General features: G+C 46.0%; 1 protein-coding gene across 8 annotated transcripts in view; it reads left to right on the top strand.

The window, feature by feature from the left end:
• The first annotated feature begins 374 nt into the window (after positions 1-374).
• The window catches only part of ARHGAP17 (Rho GTPase activating protein 17), a 99973-nt gene continuing 88803 nt past the window's right edge, over positions 375-11544 (top strand). The window contains exons 1-2 of one of the 8 annotated variants that reach the window (XM_055100448.2): positions 4506-4953; positions 5673-5766. In XM_055100448.2, coding sequence (XP_054956423.2) covers positions 5717-5766 — 50 coding nt within the window. In that variant the 5' untranslated portion in view covers positions 4506-4953; positions 5673-5716. Of the gene's footprint in view, positions 4413-4505; positions 4954-5672; positions 5767-11544 lie in introns of those variants that run through there. The other 7 variants (XM_055100449.2, XM_055100451.2, XM_034950912.3 and 4 more) reach the window with 7 other exon arrangements.

Genomic DNA, 11544 nt, shown 5'->3' with positions numbered 1-11544 from the left:
TATTTGCCTCTTGCAGCTTATGGGGGCCTGTTTCATTATCAGCAATAATATCCATTGTTTGGTGATCTTCCTTTTTGAGACAGCTATTTTCTTGAGCTGCCTTATTCCAAACAGCCTATATTTGTTCTCTGTCCAAAGCAGGTGCTTGCAGTTGCGGCTGAAGGTGAGCAACGCCCTGGGTGTCAGAGGCTGAAGCTGTTCTAGCCTGAAGGCCCTGCACCTCTGTATCTTCCTGACCAACCCCATTGATGGACAGCTGATCCATCTGTTTAAAGTCATATTATTTTTACTTATAAATTTATTCTCCAATTCTTTCTTTCCCCCTCTGGTCCTTGATTCAGGATTAATCTCCAATTCTTGCTCTTTCATTCCTTTCACTAATCTTTCAGTTTCAGATTTAAATAAACTATGCGTTTCACTTCTGTTTTCTATATTGGGACATTCAACTTCTGTTGCTTGAAAAATGGCTCAGAGTCTTTGAATGTCTTGTCCTGTTTCATGCAGCTGGGTTTTGATTCTTTTCCTATTGTGTTTTGCAAATTCCTAATTTCTTCACCTTTTACTGAAAAGAGCTGGGTGTATGTGATACTCATTTGCTTGTGCTGGTTTTAAAAATCATCCATTTCCTACTTTTTTCTCCTCTTTTAAAGACTGAAGCAGTTGCATCTTACTCTGTGTTTGCTCTTCAATTATGGTTATTTATTTATTTATTTTTGAGACAGAATCTTGCTCTGTCGGCCAGGCTGGAGTGTAGTGGCACAATCCTGGCTCACTGCAACCTGTGCCTCCTGGGTTCAAACAATTCTCCTGCCTCAGCCTCTTGAGTAGCTGGGATTACAGGCACCCACCACTACACCCGGCTAATTTTTGTATTTTTAGTGGAGACAAGGTTTTGCCATGTTGGCCAGGCTGGTCTCAAACTCCTGACCCCAGATGATCTACTCACCTCGGCCTCCCAAAGTGCTGGGATTACAGACGTGAGCCACTGTGCCTGGCCTCTTCAGTTTTTTTTTTTTTTTTTTTTTGACGGATTCTTGTTCTGTTGCCCAGGCTGGAGTACAGTGGTGCGATCTTGGCTCACTGCAACCTCCACCTCCTGGGTTCAAGCGATTCTCCTGCCTCAGCCTCCAGAGTAGCTGGGACTACAGGCACTTCCACCGCACCCGGCTAATTTTATTTTTAGTAGAGACAGGGTTTCACCATGTTGGCCAGGCCGGTCTTGAACTCCTGGCCTCAAGTGATTTTGGCCTCCCAAAGTTCAAGTGATTTCTTGAACTCCTGGCCTCAAGTGATTTTGGCCTCCCAAAGTGCTGGGATTACAGGCATGAGTCACCATGCCCGACCTTCAAATATATTTTGATGATACTTTATTCCCTCCTCAAGATTACCTTCGATTATTTACATTTGAAATATCTCCAATTCTAGTACCATAATAGTATCTACCATTCTAGGCTCAGCCACAGGGGTAGTTAGACTTTGTTGTCCTCTGAGTCATTTCAATTCTTCTATCAGATTTTTTTTTTCTTTCATGGATGCAAGACATCTGTCTTTTTCCTCTATGGTTTGCTATGAAATTTCTTTCTTTCTTTCTTAAGGTTTTAGTATAATAATTCCTCTGGAAGCTCTGAACTTCCTTTAAGTTTTTTTTTTTTTAATTGCTTTCTCTCTTATAAGTTGTGTCAGTTGCTTCTGCTCTTCTCAACTAGATGACAAAATCAAATCAGTCTCTGATTGTCTTCTTGGAGGGATCTAATGGTTGCATCTTTTTCCTGCAGTGATTTTCTTAGCTCTTCAATCTCTTGGAGTAAATTTAGGAGCACTTTTTCTTTAGTTTCTTTATGGTCAGTGTCCATCTGTTTAATATTCTTTTTTTTTTTTTTTGAGACAGTAACCTTGTCACGTTGTCTCTGTCACCTTGACTGGACCACCCTGTCACCTAGACTGGACCACCCTGTCACCTAGGCTGGACCACCCTGCAGAGGCCAGATCTCAGTTCACTGCAACCTCTGCCTCCCAGGTTCAAGCGATTGTCTTGTCTCAGCTTCCCCAGCAGCTGGGATTACAGGCGCCCGCCACCACGCCTGGCTAATTTTTGTATTTTTAGTAGAGACTGGGTTTCACCATGTTGGCCAGGCTGGTCTTGAACTCCTGACCTCAGGTGATCCACCTACCTCGACCTCCCAAAGTGCTGGGATTACAGGTGTGATGCATTGTACCCAGCCTCAATATTCTTTTTGAGTGCTGACATTTCAGAGTCTTTCTCGTGGCTGAGTTTAATTACACACTCTTGCTCTAGCTGTAAGGCAGAGCTCTCCAGGTTAGCTTCAGTGGACAATCCTTTCATGGTTTTCTCAGAGTTGTTTCTTCCAATAGCCTCTTTTCAGCTAGGGGTCTCACTCTGTCACCCAGACAAGAGTGCAATGGTGTGATAATAGCTCACTGCAGCCTCAAATTCCTGGGCTCAAATGATCCTCTTGCCTCAGCCTTTCAACTAGTTGGGAGTACAGGTGCATGCCACTGCTTCTGGCCTTTTTTTTTTTTTTAATTTTTCATAGAGATGAGGTTTTAGTATGTTGTCCAGGCTAGTCTCATACTCCTGAGCTCAAGTGATCTTCCCATCTTGACCTCCCAAAGTGCTAGGATTACAGGTGTGAGCCACTGCACCTGGCCCCAGAAGATAATTTTTTATTTGTCTTTTACTCTATGTTCAAATTCTTCAATTTTTTGGTAGACTCTACTTTTTCAATTTGTAGAGCTTGCATGAATAGTGTTTTCCTTCTCTTGAAGTTTAGAGAGATCATGTACTGTAATTCCTGAGCCACCTTGCTGTAACAAATTTTCCAGTTCTTCAATCTTTTCTTCCTAATTGCTTAGATTTTCTTGATGCTTACAACTTATTTCCCTCAATTTCTGTTGATGAACATTCTGTAATACTGATAATTCAAGCTGATGGTCATCAGTATCCTGACTTCTTTTTTGTTTGAGCTCCTTGATGATATTAATATTTGGTGTTTGTAGTTTGTAGATTTCATTTTCATCAAAACTAGTTGTTCCTCCTATTTTATAAGTCTGAGCAATACACTTCCAATGGCCAACTGGAGACTCAAGTTTTAGAACTTCATTGGACTATCTGTTTATTTCTTGTTATGATGAAATTATGTCATAAAAACCCATGTAAGCATCGTGGAACACTGAAGCATGGTGGGTACCACATGGAATGGAGGGGATGCAGTGTGGATGGGAACCTCCAGCCTTCCCTGAATGTGCTGACTCCAGGGCTGGCTGCCGGTCCTGCAACCGATCCTGTAGTGCTTGCTTTCTTGTTTTAGGATGGCTCATTTCTACCTCTTCTGTTGTAATTGATGTCGATAACTTTTAGTTTGCTGCCGTATCTGAAGCTCTGATGCTTCCTAGGTCTCTCCTAGGTCACTACAAAGATCTTGAAGTCCCTCATTCTTTGATATTAAGAATTCCAAACTGGCATCAGTCTCCTTTATCCCGTAGTTAGGGAGCTCTTTCCTTTTTCTATGACATTTAGGAGCACATTTGAGATGTGGCTGATGAAAGAAGCCACATTGCTGCCCATCCACTGCAAGGAAGGGGCTTACCTGGAGCCAAGGCCACCAAACCAGGAAGACATGAGTGTGTGAGCACGTGTGTTAAGGAAAACACACATTGACTTTAATTTTTTTTTTTTTTTTTTTTTCGAGACAGGGTCTCTCACTCTGTTGCCCAGGCTGGAGTGCAGTGGCGCCATCTCGGCTCACTGCAACCTCTGCCTTTCGGGTAAAAGCCGTTCTCCTGCTTCAGCCTCCTGAGTAGCTGGGATTACAGGCGTCCACCACCACGCCCAGCTAAATTTGTATTGTTAGTAGAGACAGGATTTCACCGTGTTGGCCAGGCTGCTCTCGAACTCCCGAGCTCAAGTGATCTGCCCCCTCGGCCTCCCAAAGTGCTGAGATTACAACGTTGAACCACTGCGCCCTGCTAGAAACAGCTTTTCATACGTTGAAATAAACGAGAGGGTGACCGGGCAGCGTTGGGGTCGGGGAGGCCAGGCGGAGGAGGCCTAGTGGTCTTCTCGCCCGGGGCCTTCTAGCTCTTTGCCCGTGTCAGGTAGGGCACTGTTAGCCTCGGCTCGGTTCGACTCGGCTCTACTCGGGCTCAGCTCGGCTCGGCCAGAACTAGAGGGCGGGCGGGCGGTGCCACTGGAAGTGACGAGGCGAGGGCGGGGCCGCCGGCCCGGGGAGCCACCGCCGCCGCCGCCGCCGCTTGGGCCGGGAAGCGATGTAGTAGCTGCCAGGCTGTCCCCCGCCCTGCCCGGCCCGAGCCCCGCGGGCCGCCGCCGCCACCGCCGCCATGAAGAAGCAGTTCAACCGCATGAAGCAGCTGGCTAACCAGACCGTGGGCAGGCGAGTGCGCCGGGCAGCACGGGGGTCGCACCGGGGCTGGGGGCGGAGGGCGGAGGGCGGAGGGCGGGGGGGGCGGGACGGCTCCTCCGCGGTCCGGCGGCTCTGAGCTGGGCCGCAGCCCCTGCCCGAGACCAGCAGGGCACGGGCCCGGGGGCTGCGCCGCACTGAGGCCCGAGCGCCGCGCTCCAGGCGGCCCGCCTGTCTCTCAGCGCCGCCGGGCCCCCGAGACCTGCAGGGGAGGGCCGCCGCCTCCTCCGCCACACCGCGGGGTCCCCTGCCCATTGTCCCTGCCCCGGGAGCATCGCCCTCGGGGAGTAGACCCGGTCCTTCTCCTCCCTTCCCGGGGGCCGAGCCAGCTCGGATCGCTGCCCTGGGCTCAACAACGGTGACTTCTGTCCCTAACGCTGTGCCGAGCGCTGCGCTGTGGGGGGCGGCAGTCCCAGGCTTTCCCGGTGCTCCCGCTGTTTGCGAGTCCTTCTCCTGTAAGTGCATGGCGGCAAGAAATGGTTAGAGGGACATGAAAGCCAGCCGGATTTGCTCAGTGAGTTCAGAACACCCTTTGAGGGAATTCGGAGGTGCTGCTGTCTCAAAACCGGGGCTCCTAGGAACTGGACTGCTGCTGCCAGTTCTTGACATTTAGAAATTTGGAATTGGCAGAAAAGGATTATGGAGAAGCCTTGCGCCAATTTAAAAAGTCTCACCTTAGGTTTGGAAACAAATGCTTCTTTATCTTCCTTTGCTACGGTTGAAGTGCTTAACAAGAAACGTTATTGATTATTAAATGGCAGGCTAGACCAGAGTTGGTAGATCAGGTTGTCAGAACAAGAAATGATTTGTGGTTTTTGAGAGTTTCTGGAGGTGACTGTCATGTGCTGTATTATCTGGGGCTAATATTTCAAGGTCTTTCAGGGCAGCTGGCAGTACTGTACCTATTTAGTGTTTATTCAGCAAAGAGATACGAAAGTATGAATTTCTCACAGCTCTTCTTTTGATTTTCTGTTTTTAACAGTTAAGGGGAGTTTGGTTTGGCTGAAGCACGTGGGACACTTCTTTTTTTTGAGTGTATGAAAATACTTTTACTTCCTCTCGAGTTTTCTAAATTTGCTTTTTACTGTTTCATTTCCTCCATCTTTTTGCTTAGTTTCCTTGTTTAATTTTTTCGATTCCCTACCGTATTATTGTGGTGAGAATTAACTCTTATTTTCAGGGTTAATCGCTGTCCCTAAAGCCCAGACAAACCTACTTTTCTGTTATTTGCAGGAAAATTAAAGAAATAATGCTGAGAGGAAGGTAGACGTGTGGTAATGGCGGCTGATGTTTCAAGGAACAATTTACAAGCACATGATAATTTCTTGTGAGTTTCGTACCCTTGTTAGTGTTCTGAGCAACGTGCATTGTGGAACTAGTGTTTAGTAAGTGCCAAGATCATTTGTCAGATAGTCGTTTGGCTTGTTTTTACCTTGTTCGTGACAGGTAAGGGACTTTCACTCTTTTTATACAAAGTTCTGAGACTTAAATCTACCAAGCTATTTAGGGTCTCTTTGACTCCTGGGTCATCTTAGAGGCTTCTCCCTTCACACTTTTTTTTTTTTTTTTTGAGGCAGGGTCTCCCTTTGTCACCCAAGCTGGGGTGCAGTGGTGCGATCTTGTCTCATTGCAGCCTTGACTTCCCTGGGCTCAAGCGACCCTCTCGCCTCAGCCACCCATGTGGTTGGAACTACAGGTGGGCACCACCACATCCGCTAATTTTTGTATTTTTTGTAGAGTGGGGATTTGCCATGTTGCCTAGGGTGGTCTCAAACTCCTGGCCTCAACTGATCTGCCTGCCTTGGCCTCCCAAAGTTCTGGGACTACAAGCGTGAGCCACCTTGCCTGGCACCTTCACATTTTAAAATTCCGGCCATGCTTGCCTACCTTCAGTTTCCACAGGAGGTCTTGCTTTCTTACCTGCTAGCATCTACTTGGAACTCCTGGAAGCCTCTCCCAGCACACCTTTTCTCCAGGCACCTCTTGCTCATTCTTCAGCCTTCTGGGAAAGGTCTCTCTGCCTCTGAAAGGCCTTCTATGATGCTACAGCATAGATTGGATGCCTCTCCTGGGCGTTCTTGTAATCCTGTGTAGCACTTGCTTTTCTGTGCTGTGACTGCCTCTTGTGTGTGTTCTCCATCAGATTAAATACCTTGAGAGTCCTTGCTGTGTCTCCTTTGATTCCCAGGGTCTGCTGTGGTTCCTACCCCATGGCCAGGGTGCAATAGACATTGTTAATTCCGGTATTTGAGTTCTTACTAGATCGCCCTGGTGGTGTGGGCCCAAGTATGGGAAAACATGAAGTGGATAGAGTAGATGGTGATTCATGCTGGAGCTGTAATTCTGGGCCTGACCTTTGACTGTCTTTAAAAATCTTTATTGCTAGATGCCAGTGGAAGCTGAAGCTATTACAGAACTATTAAGGGTGTGGCAATTATGCACCCAAAGTCAGAACATCTGTTTTTAACTGGGAAACCTGTTGCTTCCTTGCTGTTGATTTCCTAGATGTGTGTGTGTGTGTGTGTGTTTTCTGCTTAAGTAATCAGAAAGGACTAAGGAAGATAAACGGAGGCTGGAGAGTGCCTAGAATTGTTACTGCGTGGAAGTAGGTGGTTGGTTGGCCCCAGAATCAGGATTCTGGGTGTTTTTAGGTCAAGATGAAGGCTACAAAGCAAAGGGGTTTTTTGTTTTCGCCCCTGCGATCTAGGTAGAGAAGGAAGTTATATATGTGAATGTCATGCCCATCGTGTTTTGGTTTATCAATTTGTGGAATTCTAGGTGGTGTCTTGCAGTGAGATATTCTCCTCAGAAGGGAGACCTTTGAGTACTTTCACTGTAAGGTTCCAGGGGAGGGACTTGTAGAGAATTAGTAATGCCTGGAAGGAATGAGTTCGCATGATGCAGTTTGTTTACGATGGGTGGGTAAGTCTATTTGAGAAGACGGCCTGAAACTCACAGGGGCAAGGCTTATGAGGTGGTCTCATGGTGTGAGTGTCCCAAAGAAGAGAAGTAGGATGGTTCTTTTAGTCCACCTGCCTTTTGTTGATTGATGCATTCAACAGACACTTGTTGAGCCTACACTGTGTCCTCTTATCCAAGGTATTAAATAATCAAAGGTGAATACGGGCATGGTTTCTGCCCTGAGGGAGCTCAGGAGATATGTGGAAGAAGTAGGCAGGCAAAAAATAATTATATACATGAGATAAGTGCTTAAGAGGGATGGCTAATGCACAGAGCAAAACCCAGCTGTCATTGGATTGAGGGAGGTAACAAAAGCTTCCCAGAGGAGAAAATTTGAGCACCTTTCTCTGCCTTCCTTTTCAAGCCCTTATTTCAAATATCTCTTGTATTGATTAGGTCTCTTTTGGTTGTAAGAAAACCCAGTTCATAGCAAAGACGGGAATTGATTGGCTCATAAGTGACCAAAAGAGCCTCTAATAAGTAGTGTGGCTGCAGATTTGGCTTCTTCTGGGGGTTCCACTCTTTTTTTTTTTTTGAGACGGAGTCTGGCTCTGTCACCCAGGTTGGAGCGTAGTGGCGCGGCTCACTGCAGCCTCCACCTCCTAGGTTCAAGCAATTCTCCCGTCTCAGCCTCCCAAGTAGCTGGGACTACAGGCCTGTACCACCATGCCCGACTGATTTTTGTATTTTCAGTAGAGATGGGGTTTTGCCATGTTGGCCAGGCTGGTCTCAAACTCCTGCCCTCAGATGATCTACCCACCTTGGCCTCCCAAAGTGCTGGGATTACAGGCATGAGCCACCGTGCCGTTCCACTCTTTAGGTAGGCACTGGGAGACTTCCACATCTTCCAAGTCTCAGAGGGAAAGAATACTCGTCTCGCAGTCACTGTGGCCCGAGTCCCAGGATTGGCTCTGAATGCTTCTGGGTCACATGCCTTTCCCCAGAAATGGACTGGAGTCAGCGCACCCAAACCATATGGACTGAGAGTGGATGGTAATGGGTGGTAATCAGGCAAGAAATAAAGGTCATGGTGTGTCTTTTGTAGCCCTGCTAAAAAGAGAGATGTTTTGTTTCTTGAAAACCCTTAGATGCAGATCATCACCGATGGTGTTTTTGGGGAGATGATGTCTTGAGTAGAGGAAGGAGTACACTGGGATGAAGACCTTGAAGTTACAGAAGTATCAAGGAGAAAAAAAATTTGAGAGACAACTAGGAGAGCATAGTACCGAGGCTCTGATAGGGAGTGTCTCCTTGGGTATTGATTTCTTCCCTGACTGAAGTTTCCCTTGGAGGTCTGAATGCTTTCACAGATAGTTGTTTTTTGAGAACCCAAGGTTGTAAACCCAAATGCCTAGAGGGCGAGGCCAGTGAAATGAATCAGTGCTTTGGGCCATGTGAAGGCCTCAGGGGACCTGGAGGACTGCGTCCCACCAAAGGGGCTGCTGTGGTAATGTAGGCCCAGTGTGGACCACCTGTGGAGTTTTCCTGAAATCTGCATTTTAACTAGCTGGCATTTAATCCAAATTAAACTACGGGGACACTATATGCAGCTAAACAAAATATTTCTGTGGATCACCCAACTGCTTGTCTAGAAGGACTCAGAAATTGACAGTCCCTCTTTTTCGTTTATTCCCCTATACCTTACCCTGATGTTTTCAGTTCTTTGGATTTGTTGAAAAACAGCTCATCCTTTCTTTACTAAAATCTTGAAAAGGTCTGATAGTAACAGTCTATAACATTTCTATGGTGATTTAGTTTACAAAGTGCTGTACTAAACCACCTGGCTTGGATTTCGTCTCCTGACAATGATAACTTCTCTCTGACAAAGATGGAAACCTGGCTGGGTGGGGTGGGGTGGCTCACGCCTGTAATCCTGACACTTTGAGAGCCCGAGGTAGGAGGATCACTTGAACCCAGGAATTTCAGACCAGCCTGAGCAACATGGTGAAACCTGGTCTTTACAAAAAATACAGAAAACTAGCCAGGAGTGGTGGTGTTTGCCTGTCTCAGCTGCTTGGGAGGCTGAGGTGGGAGGATCAACTGAGCCTGGAAAGTCGAGGCTGCAGTGAGCTGAGATCATGCCACTGCACTCCAGTCTGGGTGACAGAGCAAGACCCTGTCTCAAAAAAAAAAGAAAAAAAAGAGGAGGAAACCTGACTTTCTAAGTTTGCACAGCTACTGAGTAGTGGCTGAGGCATGGCTTGGGTCCAGGGCCTCTGCCTGTGGTTCCCAAGTGCTTTTGAGTATAGGAACTGGGCTGCCTCTTCACCAGGGAAGGACTAGTGTTTATTAATGTTTATTAAACATCTTCTGTGCTTATGAAGCTGCTGGGCTTGGTGCTTTGCATACATTTATTTCATTGCATTCTCATAGCAACCCTCTGAGGTGATGTTACTTATTTCTGATTTAATGATGAGGAAGCCAGAGATCAAAGAGGTCATCAAGCTCGCAGGAGACAGAGCCGTGGACCCAAACCCAGGTTTTTGATTCTGCAGCAGCTATAAATTCTGATCACAGAGATCTAATGACCTCTAGGAGTCTTCCACTCCTAGGAGGTATGTAGAATAGACCACTCACTAGGTAGTTGGATCCACTACCAGCAATGTGAATTCTCACACTGAGTCAAAATGTGTCTCTACCTACTGATCCCAGAACAGTCCCCTGCTGCCGAATTGAATGAATCTCATCTCTCTTCCCTGAGTCAGCCCTGCCTGTATTTGACGATCACAAACCTTATCCTTACGTTGCCAGCAGTAACATTCTGCATCCCTCACCCACTCCACTGTGTCCTTTTCCTCCCACTGATCTTCACTCTGCCTTTCCTTCCCCCCACCCTTTTTTTTTTTTTTTGACGGAGTCTCGCTCTGCCGCCCAGACTGGAGTGCAGTGGTACAATCTCGACTCACTGCAACCTCCACCTCCTGGGTTCAAGCGATTCTCCTTCCTCAGCCTCCCGAGTAGCTGGGCTTACAGGCATGAGCCACCATGCCCGGCTAAGTTTTGTATTTTTTAGTAGAGATGGAGTTTTGCCATGTTGGCCAGGCTGGTCTTGAACCCCTGACCTCAGGTGATCCACCCACCTTGGCCTCCCAAAGTGCTGGGGTTACAGGCGTGAGCCACCACGCCTGCCCACTCTGCCTTTTCTAGGGGAACTCTGAACAGTATTTCTGAGAAGGGATAGGTAATGTGTGCTTTGCTTCAATCTGAGTGGATTCCATCAGCCTCTCCATAGAGCAGGGTGGAAAGAGGTCCTCTTGTTGTCGTTGCAGCAGCTTCTCAATCTCATCTTTTATGGCCTTATTATGTAGTTTACATGTTAAGAAATCCAGAAGTATTTATAGTTGAGTGAAAATCCATTCTTTACTGGGGGGAAAAATGAACTCTAAAACCATAAAAATGATGAACCAGTAGGAAATTTTCATCTGTAAATTTGAACCATAAAAGGATATGTTCATTTAGCATCATTTTTATATGTGTAAGCGGCATGTTACGCTATTATGGAATTGCCTTTGTAGCAGAGTGGACGAGGCAAAACCTTCCAAGTTTGATTATGGCCTAGGGTGCTGCAGTCAGTACGTGCACCATGCATTTTTGTCAGACCACAGGATGTTTCACCTTTATCATTCTATTTCAGTTTCTCAAGTGTAGGTAGATGCTGTAGTAACTAGTGAAGTACAAATCCATGTAAAAATGTTAAACTCTCATCTGTTCGCTGTGTTTGTATTTTCTTAAAGGTAGGGATTAAAAGTGTAATAGGCCCACAGTCCCTTATCTGGAATCATTGGGCCAGATAAGTTTTAGAGTTCAGAATTTTTCAGATTTTTCTAAAAGTAATAATACACATATGTTGTTGTTATGTAATACTTCCAGTGGGGTCTGGGACAAAATCCCATAATCAAACATTAGTATAGCAAAATATATATACATATATTCCCACTGAATGGATATGCATAAAGATTATGCATAGTTTAATATCAGTTCAGGTCAACTTTTATTGCCAAATAAGTTACAAAAAAAGACTTGTTTTTTAGAACTTTTTGGATTACAAAATGGTGATAGGGATTGTGGACTTGTCTTACTTTTAGTTATATACCTATTGAGAGTCTGTTAAATTTTTTTACTGTAAATAATATTTCCCATATTC

Source organism: Pan paniscus, chromosome 18, assembly GCF_029289425.2.
Source record: "Pan paniscus chromosome 18, NHGRI_mPanPan1-v2.0_pri, whole genome shotgun sequence".
NCBI classification, from domain to species: domain Eukaryota; kingdom Metazoa; phylum Chordata; class Mammalia; order Primates; family Hominidae; genus Pan; species Pan paniscus.
Note: the sequence above shows the minus strand (reverse complement) of the source record. Positions and strands in the feature narration are given on the sequence as shown.